The 18,412-nt window shown below is 30.3% G+C and overlaps 1 protein-coding gene across 1 annotated transcript in view; it reads left to right on the top strand.

The window, feature by feature from the left end:
- pps (protein partner of snf) overlaps positions 1-16,359 on the top strand; it is a 176,053-nt gene extending 159,694 nt beyond the window's left edge. Inside the window, exons 19-21 of the mRNA XM_085807651.1 lie at positions 7,050-7,245; positions 13,369-13,462; positions 13,550-16,359. Coding sequence (XP_085663777.1) covers positions 7,050-7,245; positions 13,369-13,462; positions 13,550-15,332 — 2,073 coding nt within the window. The 3' untranslated portion in view covers positions 15,333-16,359. The remainder of the gene's footprint in view (positions 1-7,049; positions 7,246-13,368; positions 13,463-13,549) is intronic.
- Positions 16,360-18,412: the final 2,053 nt, after the last annotated feature.

Here is an 18,412-nt window from a genome sequence, read left to right as displayed (position 1 = left end):
GTGAATCAAGCATTAATTGATTACACTTTCAGACTGCCACAAGAACTCAAATCTGCCATTCTCCTGCTTCCTGAAAGACTCACAGGGTTTAACTTTATGCAAGAAAACCAGTGATTTCTGTTTCATTCATTTCACCTTTCAGAGAGGCCCATTTAAGCTCATGTCATTATCTTCTTTTATAGACTTGTGTACTGTTTGCTTACGAGTCTCTATATAACCTGAACTGTGAATCTAGTTGTGTTTTGATTAGATAGTGACAAGTATGTAGTTTACCTTCCATTGTTTGTAGAAAACACGATTTCGGGGTTTGAAGTGGAATCATAAAAAAAAATGTCGTACCTCCGTGTCATTGATTGAAGTTCTTTAACTAATCACATATATGTGGAAGGAGTTTTGGAAACGCATGTGATGCAAATTAGGTTTCTTTTGGTGTGGAGGTTTTTTTGCTAATAGATGATGACTGTGCTTATCTGCATTAAATATGTTGGATGTCACTATATTTGAAAGCAGTTTATCACTCATAAGGGTTGGCCAATGTGCTGTCCACTCTAGAACCCAACTGAACAAATATGAGAGATGCCTTAAACCTCCAAATTGCAGGTTGCCGAACCTTTCTGGATCCTTCTAGAAAGTACACTTTTAGAAAAGTGGCATGCAGTTCCACAAGACTTGATTAAAATCTTGGTAAATTCCATGAAATCATGACAAAAATTTTGTTGCAAAACTGGAAGTTCACTTTTCCATCATTTTAAAAATTTTGTTGAGTTAATCAACGTGCAAATATGGTAATTTATTTTAATTATATTTATTTATTTAGTGTTTTTCTGAAGTTTTGTTTTTCTATCATTTTTCAGTAAGTAACAGCTACGTTTTAGTCAATATCCTTTATATGATGAACAGCGTAATTACATCTTTTAAGTCTGTTATAATTCTTCTGGGTTTTATTTTGAGGTAAATCAAATTATATTCATTATGAATGATATATTGTATAAATTTCTCTGAATGAATCATTTTGCTGGTGTTTTTTATTTATTTTTTCAAACCCAACCTCCATTTTTTTTTTTATCTGACATGTGTCTTGTGTATATTTCTTTCCAAGGTTTGTAATAATGAGTAAGATAAGTTTTTGCAATGTTTTGAGTTTATTTCTTTGTATTTTGTAATAAATGAATAAAATTATTAGTTAAACTTAATTTGCTAACTAGGTCATCATATTCAGTAAAGGAAACTGTTTTGTTTGATAAGAAAAATTAAACAAAAATTTAATATATGGTAATTATTCTACTGCATAATTTTTTATTTTTAAATTTTCTGTATAGCATAGTACATCTGTAACAGTTAAAGAAAATATTTAACTCCCCACCAGTGGCTGAGTGATAAACCCACTCAAAACTGGTAGTTTGACCTGGGTTCCATACTAGGCAAACAGGCTAGCAGCATGGGCAGTTTTGTAGTTTCCCCCATGTTCAATGTGAATATGAGCAAGGTTCTCTTAGAAAGTCCTCCCTAAAGGCATTCATCCCTTTCGGCAGATAGTCCTGGTGTAGTTTGACATTATCGTAAAACCCAAACCAAGCCCTGGTCTCCTTGAGGCAATTTGTCTCCCATCCCTGGAGGTGACTGTAAATCCTCAGGCTTTTACAGAATTTACTTGATGAGCAAATTTGAAAAATGTAAAAATACATGAAATACTTTTTCTATAGAAATTTTACCTTATGCTATGTAGCTCATAAAATTATCCTTGTATATCCTGTGTAGTCTGTTACAAATTGTAGAAAATTAATTATTAATTAATTGCACTCTCATTTAATTTGTGGGATAAATCTCCCATCACTGAAACATCTTAAAGGTCTGGTGATAAGCATATATTAAAAGTTAATGATTTTGTTCTTTGAAACAGTCTCTTTCTTTATTTAAGATTTTGATTGTAAACAAAAAAAAAAAAAAAAATTGATCTTCAGAAGATTCAACATGGCAAATACAACAGCATTTTTTTTTTCTTATACATTTTTATAAAATATAATTTTTTTTATAAAAATATATTATTATGATATGTTTTGAGTGAAAAATGAATTTATTTCATTTTTGAAGCTAGCATTTTCTGCACCTGTGTCAATTTTTTTATAGTAAATATGGATCACAAATCTCATCAAATATTTTACTTACGATAAACCTATACTTTTGAATTTTGTATCTTTTGCTCTCTTTTAACATAGTAGTAGAATGTTCAAGATCTGACTCGTTGGGAATTTGGTATTTCTGGATTTTAGATCATCAGTTTAAATCTAGTGAGATTACACATAGAAATAATGATATTCTTTTCTTATGAAGTAGTGAAGCATTTATGGCCTTAAAGAAATCAAAATTTAAGGGGGGGGGTCCTCAACATTTATTTCTTTGCTTTATTAAGCATTTCTTTCAATATAAGTAGGTAGTGTTGCTTAGTTTTTTGTGCTAATGCACTTATTAATTTTGTCCTAACTTGTGTACTTTCTCTTTTATTTTGTTGCCAGATATAATATCTTATTCAAGTCCTTGCCGAGAATTTCCACTAAACTGTTGTAGAGACATTAGGATTTTTTTGGAAGCAGGCAAGATGAAAAATAAGCAGATGCCTTCTCCGGGAATCTGGAATACCGACTCAGTGTGCAGAACCACTATACAACGAAGGCACGCTAGGAAAGTGGGAGAACTGCCTTATATACTCCCCTTTTTAAAAGGCGACTGAGGATTTTAGGAGATCCAATCGCGAAATCCTGGGTGGGAAGAATCCTCATCTAACACCCTTTTAGTTCGGGTGCCACTGTAGAGATGTTAGGATTTTTTTGGAAGCAGGCAAGATGAAAAATTAGCTACCGCCTTCGCCGGGAATCGAATCACGAACCTCTGGAATACCGGCCCAGCGTGCAGAACCACTACACCACGAAGGCAGGCTAGGAAAGTGGGAGAAATACCTTATACTGTTAACCGAAGTATTTTTATTAACAATGTCTTTGTCGCTTTCTTCACTGTCGGTACTGATATTTTCTGGATTTAGAACTATATTACAGATTTTGCCGTCCATTAATTGATTGATTATTGAAACACTGGTGTCGTCATAATAACAAACTACTTCTCTTGTATCATCTTCTTTTATTACTACTTCTCCATATTTCTTCATAAATTCCATTAATTTGCAAATTTTGCTTTTTGTTTGTGATATCCGGAAACCTTGAAATTTGGTGGCTGTCTACTTTAGACTATTGGCAGTATATTATGAGACAGTGACTCAAGACATGTTCTGCTAAGTTTTATTGTACTTCAGTTAACTGTGAATTATATTAATTTAATTATTTATTATAGTTACGTCTACTTCCCACATTTGCTTAATGCTTAGTGTAGTCCCATATATTTAAAATCTCATACTTAAGGCTTCTCGAAATAGCAAATCAGTTATTCTTAATTCAAATAGCTTTAAATATAATCTTTTAGGTTATGAATATTATTAACAAAATCTTGCTTTGAATACAGAAAAAAATTACTGTTAAACTTATTGTCATCACACTCAAATCACAGCACAGTTGGCTGAAGTCCGTAGTCATCCATAGACTCCAACTACTACGGATTCTCCTTAGTTTCTACGGAAATTCATGAAAAACTACGAGCTACGAAAAGTATGGAAAAAACTACGGATTTTACAGAAACAAGAGCAGGAAGAACCAGTACGCAAAACGGAACCAACTAATTCATCCGATGATTGGCTGAATATTCGTGTTATCATATATCACGTGTTGAGTGCGTTCCTAGTTTTGAAGAATTAGCCAATCGTAGATCAGTAACTCCAACCGTTAACGACTTATCAATAGTTCCACCCAATTGTCTGTCTCCCAGGTTCCTCGCTGATGTGTGTTTAGGCTGCATCCGGCTGCATTGTGTAGTTTACGGCGAGAGCTTAGCGTGTGTCTTGTGAACTGTGAATCAGGTGAAAGATTTTTAATCATAATACTGCCTCGAACAAAGAAGCCAAAATTATCAAAGCAGAAGTTTAAAGATTCATATTCTTCAGAATTTCCATGCATTAAAGCGTCCGAAATTTCTGTGAATCACGCACACTGCAGTGTATGCAACAGACTTCTCAGTTGCTCATGGCGGAAAAGATGACTGTAAATGGCATGTGTTTTCTCAAAAGCATATAGAACTTGGCACCGTAAAATCTAAAGAAATAACAAATTTCTTAATAAAAGATGATGAAACAGGTCCTATAAAAGCCGAATGCTATTTTGTTCGTTTTTTAATTGAACATAATCTACCGCTTTCTGTTTCGGATCATTCCAAAGAGCTTTTCAAAGCAATGTTTCCGGATTCTGCCATAGAAAAATTTATTTAAATTTAGCTGCGGTCATACCAAAACTGCTGCTATTGTGAAAACGCTTGCAGAAAATACTGTTGCTGATATTATAAAATCAGTGTGCAGTACATCATTTTCTCTAAGTACTGATGGAAGTAATGATAACAATGATAACAAACTGTACCCATTGGTTATAACATACTACAGTAAAGAAAAGGGAGTGATAATTACTTCATTGATTTCTATTTTAGAATGCACGAATAATACAGGAGAAGGTATTTTTAATTGTATAAATGAAAACTTTAAAAACAAAGGTTTAGAATGGAAAAATTGCTTATCATTTTCTCCAGATAATGCTAGTAATATGATTGGAAAGTTTAAAGTGTAGCATCATTTATCAAAATGCATCAACCAAGTATAATCACCCGAGGTTGTCCGTGCCACCTCTTGCATATAGCTGCAAAAAAAGCTACTGAAAAATTAATTGGCTCAGAAATTGAAATGTTGATAATAGATATATATTTTTACTTGGAGAGAAGCTTGAAACGGAAGCATAGCTTCAAAGTTGCTCAACAAATTTTGGGACAGAATGCAAAATCTCACAAAATTTTGAAATATTGCAGTACGAGATGGTTGTCTCTTTTAGAATCTATAACAAGGATTTTGGAACAGTGGGATGCTGTGATAAATTTTTTTGGAGATAAACCAGATAACAGTGAGAATGAAGGAAAGAGATTGCAAAACATTAAAAAAATTTTACAGTCACCGACCACCAAATTGTACTTGTTATTTTTGAAAAATACTTTGCCTTTGTTTATAACAGTAAATATTAATTTGCAACAACAAGCTCCTTATATACATAAATTGAGAAGAGAACTTTTTGAACTTTTAATGAATTTATTTGTTAGATTCGTAAGACCATCAGTAATTTCTAAAGAAAATGAAGATGTTACTCTAACGTCTATTCCATTTCAGAAGTATAGTAAACAAAAAGAAAATGAAAATTTAGTGATTGGTGCGGAAACAAGACTATATTTTAAAAATGCCAAGTTGAATGAAAGTGAAGTGAAATCATTTTTCAATTCTGTGCGAGCTTTTTTTTGTAACTGCATGTTCATATATAATTGATAAATTTCCACTGAGTGATCCATTTCTAAAACATGCTGAAGTTGCTGACATCAACTTGAGAACTGAAGTCTCATTTTCATCTGTTCTTTACTTGATGAATACTTTTCCATCCATTATTGATGAAAAATGTCTTAATCAAGTAGAAATTGAATTTTCCATGTATCAAGTAGATGATTTGAAAGAAATTGTAGATTTGCGTATTGATATAGCATGGGGAGAAATTGCCAAATTAAAAAATATGAATGGGTGTATTAAATACAAAGTATTGCCTTCTGTAATGCTTGCTGTCTTAATAATACCTCATTCAAATGCAGCTTGCGAAAGAATTTTTTCTATTGTTAAAAAAAATCAGATGGAATTTCGACCAAATTTAGGTCTTAAAACTCTTAAAGCAGTTTTGATTGAAAAAATAAATATGCAGGCAAATGAAGAACTGTGTTATAAAAAAACATTCTCAAAATCAGAACTTAAGCATGCTACATATAAATCTTTGCATTCATAAATTATGCATATTTTGTTTAATACTTATATGTATCATTCTTGGTTATTTAAATTTTATTTCCCTGTAGAAATCATATCCAGAATAAAGATATGATTTATAGCTTCTGATTTTTTCTATGATTAGTAGTGATTTGAAGTACTTTTTATTAGTGAATGCTTGAGGAGTTAAAAGAAAATTTCTAATTAAATGTGCATATAATTTACAAGGTATATTTTTAATTATTCAGTTTTATATGTATATGGATTTTAAATGTAATAAAATTGATTACAATTAATTATTAATTTAAAATTAATGAATGGTTAATTACAACATACGCTACGCGCACATTTTCGAAGTTGTAAAAATGTCGTTCGCGCGTTGACTACTGACAAAGTTTGCTGAAGGTTGGAGTCTGGTCATCTCCAAGTATAATGTTAAGCATTATAAGTTATCATGCTCTTTGGTATTCAGGTACTAATAATTTAAAAACAAAGTTTTAAACCTCACTGTGGGAATAATTTTTCAAGTAGCCCCAAGTTGATAGCCATAGGTGATGAAAGCAAAATATAACAAAAAAATTTATTCACCAGAGTGGCATCTGGGTTGTAAGTTATTCAGCAATGAAAAAGTTCATTGCTGATTGTTTATTCATCGATGGTGTTTCGGTGTGAGATGATTATGCTAAACAGAAAGGGCAACTATGAAGAAAATTGTTGATTATACAGATTAATACTCATAAATGATTGTGTTTCTTCAATGTGGAAGTGTTTTATTGAGTGCTGAAGTGAAATTAAGAATCAAGAACCCCCATATGCTTTAATATGAAAAAATGTATATTGTGCATGTGTTAAGTATTAAGCATGAGCTAAAGTGAGACAGTATATCTGCAATCTAATCATTTCACTCTTTTTGAAAAAAAAAAAAAAATTATTTGTAGTCCAGATATTGAATGTCCAGATTTTGGACTTTGTACTGTATTTACTACATAATTATTTTTATTATTATATTATAATTAATTTAACATTTTATATGTAATTAATTGGTATTTGCATATGTGTTAAGAAGTGTCATTTACATGCAGTTAACTTATACAACTATAATGAAATTTTATAGGAGTTAATAATTGTCCGTTTTCAAGCTGCTAATGAAGAAGAAGCAGTCACATACAACTCTTTTTATTCATATTTGAGCAGTAGGAAACGATATGGTGTTGTCTCCAATTATTCAAAGAAAATTAAGGACTTTTATATCTTACCACTAGCTGCAACAAGCCCTGTACCAATTGTTTTGATGCCTTTTGATGGCCCAGGTATATTTAAAAATATATGCATTATTAATCACTAGCTAATGTATACTGTTCAATACCTTGCCATACTGTGTGTGTGTGTGAGATTAAAAAGAACAGTGAGTGAGGCTGAAGTAACTGAAATTCCTGATAGTGTATATTGCTTTAAAAGCTTATATTCATAATGAGTTTTATGCATGATTTCATATTTACATGAAAATTAAAATGATGTTATTGCTCTTAATTTTTGAGGAACTTTCTCGGCTGTTTTGTGCCTAGCATAACCATCTTTGATACATTTTACTTTAAATGCTAATTGATGTTGTTAGAAAGCTGTGAAACTTAATGGAATGTCTTGTGTGTAACCGTGATGTTATGAGTATTATTAACTCATATTGTCAACATTACATTCAAGAAATGTTTATATTTTCTACTTCATTAATGTATAAAAGCAATTCTAATGCTCAAGTAGAATCCTTATTTGTAGTACTACATTTATCATATTTTTTATAATTATTTTAGTATAAATCATGACTTTCTGAAGACAGGTGTTTGTTATGAGAGGTTTTTCACATATTTAGCTTAATAAAAAACAGAACTTAAATACATTGTGATATTTTGTGCTCCAAGATTATGGGCCCATAGGAGAATTTCATTCTTTCCCCCTGAGAGTGAGACATTTATAAGTGAAATATCTAGCTGATAATGAAATGATAATACTTTCCTTAATTAAATTTGTTTTATTTATTACTAAATTGCAGTGCTGCCTACCTGATTTGAAAATGTAATGAATAGAATGGAAATCATGATTACTTGATATCTCTGAAAAGTTATTTAAGAAAATAAGAATCTCATGGTGACATGCCTTTTGAGATTATACTAATCTATTTTTTTTACCCAGTATTTAAATGCATTAGCTCTTTCTGGTTTGTTGCTGAATTACATAAAACTTTTGAATTTTTATATTATGCAAATTTAATGAATAATTTGTTTCTCTAGAGAATTAAAATTTATACTAGAACAGTATGAAATACACTGAAGGATAAAATGCATAAAAGCATATTGAGTTTTTCGTGTAATAAAAGGAGCTATTAAGCTCTAACTTCATTGTGGTGTTTGACATGCCATTCTGGTTCAGATTTATGATTTTTAGCTTTCCCTCAAAATAAAAACTTGTCACTTAACTATTGAAAGACAGTGATGCATTGTTACGTGACCATATTTCAGCCTGCAATGAAAGTTTTTGAAATCTGTTGTTTAGAAGCTTATACATTGCATTGAAAAATCAAGAAATTTAAATTTTTTTATTACTTAAATAGAACGTATTGTAAGAATTCATTTCTTATGTACATGTATGTTTTTATGCATGTGAAATTAGTGTATAAGTTATTCTTTAAATTAATTATATCTATGCTGAAATTTTAGTATAAATGTCTTTAAATGTCAGTGATGGCAAATATTTCAGATGCACTAGCAATCAATCACTCCTGGTATTATATGCTCTTTACATGCAATTTAAAAGAAAATTTGTTTGGACTCAGCTGATTTTTTTGTGATAAAGTGAACTGCTGAGAAGAATGGTGGTTTAGTATGCAAATATTGTATAGCAAATTTTCTTAGTTTGGCAGAAATTTAATTTGAAATTTATTGAAGAGAAAAACTGTTATAGTCCTAAATTTAGTGCTTTGGGTCAAAAGTAAGGTTTTTTTTTTTACTCGAACTCATATGTAATGGCCAAATTTTTGTGTTTTTCAGTAATTTACCCTCAGCTCAGCTAATGCACAATATGCTGCAAGACTGTAATTTTTTTAAAACACATCTGGAAAAGGCATGGAATTTCATTCTATTGTTCGAGTGGAAACTCTGAATTAATGTAAATATTGGAACTAGAGAAATGAAAACATGACCTATATTCTGCAAAATTCTCTAATCTTAATACAGTCCTTAATCAAAAAATGTGCGAATCATGGGAGTTCTGATTGCGTGTGTCATGAAACAAAAGAAATTTATTATGCGTAAACAGGACAGTCAAGAAATGAAGTTTTTGCTGTGTTATGTTCAAAACCGGTAAACCATATGAATATTAAATGAAGCTAAAAATTACAAACAAGGAACATAAATTAAAATATTTCATTGAATAGCAATAAATTAAAATGAAATATTGGACAGTTTTCCCATTTTTATTCATATTTTTTTAAGTTTGCTACCAATGTACTTCTCATTGTACTTTTTATCTTGTAAGTTGTGAAATGTGGTCAGTGAGACTAATATATTTTAGAATGCAGTGAAGTCTCATCTCATTAGTTGCAGATTGTGGTTTAACTCCTGTGTTTTATGTTCCCTATTTTGTTATTGCTATTTACTTTTCTATTTCTAATTTTTCTCTTCTTTATAAATGGTAAATACACATGTATGTAAGCACATATGTTATGAAATGTGTTCCAGATAGAGAAAATAGCTATAAATTTTGCAACATTGCATATAAATTTCAAGAAACATTTATTTTAAGAAAAGGTATAAGACATTTTTATATAATTATTGCAAAATAGGAAGACATCTAAAAAAATAATTTTTTTTTATTTGTAACATTCTCTTGCTGTTATTAAGGATTCTTCAGGAACTGAAGCATCAACTAATGTAGTGGCTTGTAGAGTAGATTATGTAATGAATGTTACAGTTATATTGAATTACATGAACTGCGTGTTTTGTGTAATCTAAAATGTGTGTAGTGATGTAATTCTTTGTTTGATTTTTTTTATGTGCATGTTTTGATTATTATTTTTTCAGTGCATTTTTTTTTCCTATTTTTACATCTCTGCTATGCTAGAAAATATTATTTTGCTGTGTTGCTATGTTAGTAATTAATTTATATGTAAAATTCATGAAAGAAATGGTAGAAAATTGCATTAATTTCATTTGAAGTACTGCTGGACTAATTTCAACTTCAACATGTTGAACGTTTGTAAGATACTTCTCGTAGTGGTTTTGCATGCTGGGACGGTATTCAAGAGGTCTGTGGTTCAGTGGCAAAGATGTGACTCCCTAACCAGTAGGTATTTGAAAATGACATGCAGAAATCTCAGCTGTTCAGGAAAAAAATCGCATTTAAAGCACACCTTCTTCCTTTTATTGAGTACTTTATTCCTAGACTTTATAAGGGAAGATAGGTTTTTTTTTGTTTTTTTTTAACAGTTTTGTTTACTTTTTTGCTGGTGGTTCAGAGGTCTCGGTATTAGATCATTCTGCATTTCTAAGTGTGTACTGTAACAAGCTTGATGGAAGTTGTCAAAGAAATATCAGCTTCATTTACTGAATTGAATCAAATATAATTTCCGTAAGTGAACCAGACACAAATTTAGCTGTAAAAGCAGTTTGCTTTTAACAAAATTTGTATAAATAAGCAAGTGCTGATGTAACTTAATACAAATATATGGTAACTTAGCTTAAAAGTTATAGATTTGAAAAGCTGAAGTATCTCTTTCAGAGGCAGTAAACTTCTTAATATAAAACAATGCAGGATTATTTTGTTCATTTAGAAATACACAATTAAAATGCACAAGTTGAATCGTAGATAGGCAATAAATAATTTCAAAATGCTGCAAAGTAGTTTCAGAAAGTTTTTAACTAATAAAAATTTAATGTCTGTAAATTTATGTGAATTATTAATAATGATTCAGTAGCTAATTTTAATATTATTGTTGCAAGAAATGAGTTCTGTAGCTTTTCAAAGTTAGAAAACTTTTTTTGTAAAATTATATTTTTTCTTCCACAGTTAAAGCTCAGAGTTTGGTCTTTAAAAGCTATCTCAGATATGATTTGTGAAGTTAACACTAGCATTACAGTGTTTTCCGTATACCTATAACCACAATCAGTGGTCATTTTAACCGCTTGTTCCGAATAGAAGAAAATACTCACTTTTTGCTAATATTATGTAAAGTTAGGGCTTATAACAATACATTTTGCTTGTTTAATAAGTAAATAAAGTAAATTGAATAAATATGTGCAACTAAAAGATAATTTAATATAACAAAGAGCAAAATATATCAAAGTGAGTAAATATATTAATCGAAGGATAATTTAATTTAACAAAGGGCTATAAGAGAAAAAAGTCACTTTTAAAAACAAGTCTTATTTTTAAACTTCTTATCATTTAATAAATTGTTTCATAAAAATTTTCATTGTGAAATAAATATATTAAAAATTACACATATTAGTACTTATGTTACTCGGTATTGCAGTGCATACAGATTGTTAATTTTTTTATTTTAACTGTACTGGTTCCACAAACATATTTTTTACAATATTCACACGTAGTCAAAGTTTTGTTGTCTCTGCATGCATTTATTGTTTATGCTTACGGGAAGGGTTGACACAAGTATCAATTCTCTTTTGATTAGATACGAAAAGTTTGTGAATTTTGGATTAAATGTAGAACTTTCGAAGCTCCCCAGCCGCATTCAAAATAAAATCACAAAGGATGATATTCTTATATTCAGTTGTTTCCTTGCAAATTATCTATGCATTTATTACGGCCAAATCAAGAATATATATATATATAAAAAATTTGAACTGTCCAACGCCTGGATGAGGACTTCACTGAGTATTTTTTGGTCATTGGGTTCAAAACATCAACTCTATATTTGGTCAAATAGTAAAAATTCACAACTTTTGGTGTATTTTTTTCATCAGATGGGACTTCCAATATTGGGTGCATGGTACTCAGGAGTAGGACAAGTCCCCCCCCTTGATAAGATGTAAGCATTATATTGTCATGCTTAGTAATATTACTAGAGTAGAGCTCATCCCTCATGCTTTTGAAAGAATAAAGGATTTCTTTTTCTAAACTATTTATTGCATTTTAAACTATTAAAATTCATTTTTTTATCTGTCAGCAAACAGGAAATAGCTTAAAAAGTACAAAATATTGAGAAATCTATGATTTTTCTGGATATGGTCAAAATGACCAATAGCCATAATTCCAGGTTTAAATATTTAAGTTTAGGTATAAGCAATAATATTGTCAAAAATATTTACTTAAAATGTCAAAAAATATCAGTTATAAATATATAATTAAAAAGGTTATGTCCAATTAAAATGGAGATACGGTCAAAATGACTGTTTTGGTAATTTAGTGTTAATTCACACTGTGTAAGTAATCTTTACACCGATTATACTAAGTGTTAAAATTTTGTATTAAAAAATTTGAAACATTAGTTCAAAGAAATTCAGTTAATCTAATGTTCAATATTGCTCCGCTCCTTATGGGGAATATTAAATTTCTAATTTCTTTTTCTGTATTTATATGGAAATACTTTTATTAGAGATGTAACATCTGGAGGTATTTAGTGAATTTTAAATTCTAAGAATGCTTATTGCATGGTGCTAATTTTTATTTAATAAGTTGTAGGTACTGAAGATTTTGAGATAAGAATCAGTAAGGTTAGAAGTAGGATAGTTTGCAGCTACTAAAAATTGTGTAAAGCTTCAGTAGTGATATGAAATCTTAAGCTTGGTTTGTGAGAAGGCATGTAATATTTGTCCCATATTAACAATATTTAATTCTTAAATAGGCAGTGTAGTTTCTTCTCTAGGTTGGATTTAATTATTTCTTAAGTAGGGACATCAAATTCTAAATAAAAGTCAGTTAAGTGTTAACCTCACATCATATTGTGCAAAACTGTAAAATAAATTTCGTTTCACTTGTGAAAGAACTTTTACTCATATTTAAGCTGTCAAGCCAAATAATTACCTTAGAATTTTTTAAATGCTTTCTGAATATATAAAATGTTGCATTTTAGAGTGAATCTGATTTAGAGTAATCTGCATTTTTTTTTTTTTTTTTTTAATATTTTGTTTATGCTCATTTTTCTACTGTTGAGATGGTGTTGTGTATTGTTTCTTTTAGTTTTTTTGCACATTTGTTGTTTGTATCTGAAGATAAGACTTTTTGTATATTAAGGTTTCAGCTAATAATTTAGTGAAATTTACATTGCTTTTAATTTTGATTCTTTTACCTTATAGGTGTTGTACTATGTGTATAATTTTTACTGCTTAATTTTTATATCAGTATGATTCTGAAATATGTAAAATATTAACAAAAGTATTGTTCATTTATTTGGGACGTAGTAAACTGTTATTTTCATTTAGGTTTGCCTACTCCTAGGCCTCATTTGTTACTGGGTGTTATTGTTCGACATAAGATCAGACAAGTATCGCCTACTCGTATTTCAAAACAGAATGTGTAAGTATTAAATGTTTATTTCTTAAAGCATGTTTTTAAATTTCGTCATGATGTGAAAGTAAAGAAACTCCATATTTTAATTTTTAGATCTGAAGGTGATCAGAAAGTTGTCGATGGTTCTTACACACCTCCTCTTGAAACCCGATCTTACACACCTCCTCTGCCAGTATCAGTGGATAATGAAGGTGACATTGTCTGTGATAGTTTCTATAGCCCAACTGCTGATTTAAAAATCATTGTTTCAAATAAAGAATCGGATTTAACTCGGTCAGCATCATCTAGTACACGGAAACTCAAAAGGAAATCAGAAACTCCTTATGAACCTTCATATATTCCACCAGTTAAGAAATTACCTGAGGTAGAAATTTCACCTAGTGACAAAGATGATGATAAACCATATGATCCTGAACAAGAGGTGTTAAATATTACATCTGGGAGGCAAGAGCATAAACTAAGTCCATCTGAAAACAGTGAAAAGTATGATAACTTAGAAAAGCATAAACAAATTCTTGATGCATTAACAAGACAAGTTGAAGAAACTGACAGACAGGTAAATGTTTTAAAACATCTTATATCTTTACCTGATTCTACAGATATTGATGAAGATTCTCCTAGTGGACAAACTTTAGACATTAGTAGTGTGGCTGGAACTGGAATGTCAAGTTTTTTAGATTTACCTGAAAATTTGCAGGATATTTTGAATGTTGTTCTTCTTAAGTCATATGATAAAGATTGCGTGCCTTTTGAAAACAGAGATATTGATATGAGAGTTGGGCATTTGTTTCAGAAAAACAATAACAGTGTCCCTGAAAAAGAAGCTCATCACCCAATACTTAAAGTGTCAAATTTCAATAATTGTGATAAATCTGCTGATACTGGAGAAAAGTGTTCTTCTCAAGGGGCAACACCTCCCCCTGCTGAAGATGATGATTATTCTGTCATGCGACCATCTGATCCTCGAATAAAACTGAGAACCAGTTTTCAAGATGCTAGTTTCCCAAATGATGAACCTGTTAATGTCTCACTGAGTAGCATGTCTGTGTCTGAACTTGTTGAAAAAGCTCAGAAGCAGCTGGCTGAAATGGAGGCTGTTGAAGGTGTTCAGGCAACTAAGCAAATACCTTCAGACTGTCCAAACGATTCTGCTCCAAAAAACCCGGATGATAAGTTGCCATCTGCCAATTGGAGTAAGTTTAAAGAACCTCCTCCCCCTGGTATTGAATTACCAGAAATGCATCCTCAAGATAATTTATATTCAACTAAAGCAGTACCTTCATTAGTGCCTAATAATTCAGTAACTTCATCATATGAATCAACGGTATTGGTTCATGAAACCCAGCGTGTTGCACCTGAATTCCCTCCTCCACCTATTTCATCTTTTCCTCCTCCACATTTACCTCCTAGGTTTCCTGTTCAGACACCTCCACCCAACCTTAAGTCATTCCCACCACCTAGTGTTGTATCAACTGCTTTTCCGCCTCCTCCTTTAACCATAAATGCACTTCCTCCAAAGGGAACAGATAATAATACAGTAGAGAAACCATGGCCCCCATGGCAGATTTCAGGACAGCAAGCTGACAAAAATGACTGGAATAGTAGGGTACCTAACTGGGAAGGGAGTTGGGAGAACCAGCAAGGAAGACAGAATGTTGATTATTCTGATAGTGACTCTCAATACTATCAGCCTGAAAGATCTGGCAATTATCAAAAGGAACAATTTTATAAAAATGACTTTTCATCTGACAACCAATGGGAAAGATCTCAGAGATTTGACAGGGGCCGTTGGTTTAGACGTCCTGGAAGGGGACGCAGATGGGAAAATCAGAGGCAAAGAAGAGCATTTTCATATGGAAGGCAGCATAGGAACTAATGTATAAGTTGTCTGAAGGGTGTGTGCAGAATATCATCTAAAGCTGAAAATGGAAGCATTCAGTGATTCATCAACTCAGTTTTCATCTTTAGCTGAAAATTCATTTCTCCAGTGTTTGGTGAAATATTTTAATATGAAAATAAAAGACAATTATGGATCACGCGTATTTTACTATAAAATCAAAAAACATTTTTCCTTTGTGTGTAATTAAATAATGTAAAATAAGTCAAATGCTTTTAGTTTGATTGAAAAATGTGAAATGGATTTTTCTGCTAGAGTTTCTTCCTTTTTTAAATCAGCATTGTTTTTCTTCATGTGTGTGTACTTTTCTACTTTTACCTGATTCACTGATATGGAATGCTTATAAAGAATGCTACAAAACAAGAAAATATTACAAGTTGTTAGTTTTTGATCGTAATTTTTTTGAAGTAATAAAAGTTTGTAAAAAATAATTAATTTTAGTGATCAGTAATAATCTCTGCCAAATACTAAGAAATGCATCTGATTTCAAGTCTGATAATTAAGTGTATTAAAGCAAGGCTTCGTTTGACCGTGTAATTGTCATTTTTTTATACTTCATGTAGTATTTTGTAAATAATCATCATAAAATTATGCTGATGCATTTTGAATATATGTTATATAGTTTTCATATGATCTGTAAAATCGTTATGTACATAATAAGTTTCTGATATTTTTGCTGTAGGCATTAATTAGCATTACAACAAAAGTTTTGTAGTCATAGAAATTTGTTTTATTGTAAGAATTCTGCATTTTACTGCTGTAAGAAATAATTCAGAATCTGATCAAACAAAGAAATTCAGAGTTTTTGTTCCTATTTTGCTTTTGCATGCTAGAACATCAGTAAATCAAATTTTAAGTAAATAATCTAAGATTTTACATTCTAAGTTAATAATAATGTATTTGGGCATACTATTATGAGCTTTAATGTCTTGAACTCTGTAGAAAAAAGTAAATAAGAAACAAAAAGGTATTGTTTACTATTAAATAAATATGTATTTACTATAAATGTATTGTTTGTGTTTTTCAGAGGAGTGAAACAAGTTCAGCCCTTTTTCTTAATTGGGTCATAGAACACTATTCCATAAATTGTTACACACCATACAATTTTATTTTGCATGCTGAAATTTTTAAAATTTTAATAGTGTGTTAGATGAAAAATATCTACTGTCTGTGCAAACTTAATTACTGAGACAGGTATTGGCAGTAGGTTGAAGACATCAGAAAAGGTAACAAATAATAATAAGAAAGCAAATAATAAAAATAAAACGTGGTTAAAATAAAATGTAAAGAATATACATAATTAAAAGCATTTGTAAATGAACTTATAATGATAATTTAAGTAGTTCATCATAAAAAGAAAATACGAAGGAACAAATGAAAGGTAAGATATAGTATTGAGGGTAAAAGAAATATTTTCAACAGCATTCATAGCTAGCAGATAATATTGCTTCTGTAATACGGTTTATATCTGTAGTATGGCTGGATGCATATAACTAACATTCCTCTTTCTGAAAGAATAACATATTGGCAGACAGTGTTTCTTTCAGAGCTGCTCGACTTTTCTTTCATATTTTGCTCCTCCCATAGGAAAGTAGGGCAAATATTCAGTTATTAGTCTGTTAAGGACTAAAAGAAATATTGAATTAATAAAAATTTTTTAGTTATATTGTGATTGTCCAACACCAAAGTTTTGGAACTTATTTGCAGATCTTGTCGAAATTACAGTTTTGACAACAAATTACAGTTTCTGTGAAGTATCAGTGCTACAGTCAAGTTGAATTTAAGCCACGGCTGTCAGTACCAATAATTGATCAATTTTTTTGGGGGGGGCATCCATCAACACCAGAATAGTGAATTTTAGTTATAATTAGCACAGATTCCATATCTAGTTGAGGACTGGAAATTCAGTAATAAAGTTGTCACTGTTTAAGTTTGTTCTTTATTCATTATGAGCAGACAATTACATTAAAGACATTCCATTAACTTCACTGAAGAAACATTTGGATGCATGTAAGATATTTAAAATATTATTTGTCTATAATATACAGATCATGATAACTCTTGCAATATATGATGCATATTAAATATCTATACATTGATATATAGGTAACAGTATAATTTTAAGAGGAATTTAATGTAAATGGAGCAGTTTTTAAAGATTTAAAGGGTAGAATATAAAAAGTGCAAAATTTAAAATGTACAAATATATTTGTGAAGAAATATTGTAACTTTATGTATGTATATTTTATCATCGTAGAATTAATACTCATCTCTTAAGATAATTTCAAATGAAATAAAACTTATATAATAAACATTAGGAAATGCCATCTTTGTTTTAAGAAAATTTCCATTTTCTAACCGTCTTGAACTTGAATGATTCATTAAAAGTTAATGTTCATACTGGTTTTTTGAAGTGCTTAACTTTCTCCATACTTCAATTAGAACTCAGTTTCATTCACACTATTTAATATGAGGATTTGAGATGTGGACTAGACCAAGTTAATTTTTTGCTTTTATAATTGCAATATTTTTTTTTTTTTTTTTTTTTTTTTTTTTACGTTTAAAAGGCTAATTAGGCAATCTTTTTTTATTTTTATGTCTATTTTTCATTTTCTATTAAACTAGCATTTCGTTTAACATGAAATAGCTGTCCTTTACACTGATTTGCTAAATGTGTAAATGTGTACTGTGATTGCATTTGATAACTAGTTTTGACTTTTTTAGACTCAATACGATTTTACATTTATTACTACCAGAATAAATATTAAGTCATGATTAATTTTCTGCAGCAGCATTTTCAATAATTTTTTTTTTTTTTTTAATGAAGCAAGTATTAAGATCTTGTTTTGCTATTCTGATATTTCCTTTAAAATTTTATTAATTTTATCATATGGAATTCTATCTATATTTATGGTAACTTCTGTAGCTTAGTAATGCAAGTCTCATTATTTTCAGTTGCATAAATGTTTATTGCAATTTTGTCAATATAAATTTTGAAAGGTCTCTTATTAACCCTTTGAATCCTGTACATTTTGCTGCAGTCTGCCTTGTCAGTAGAG

Source organism: Stegodyphus dumicola, chromosome X1 (assembly GCF_044657685.1).
Source record: "Stegodyphus dumicola isolate Sdum_Otavi_A_Nest chromosome X1, ASM4465768v1".
Lineage (NCBI taxonomy): Eukaryota > Metazoa > Arthropoda > Arachnida > Araneae > Eresidae > Stegodyphus > Stegodyphus dumicola.
This window is presented reverse-complemented; position numbering and strand designations above follow the sequence as displayed.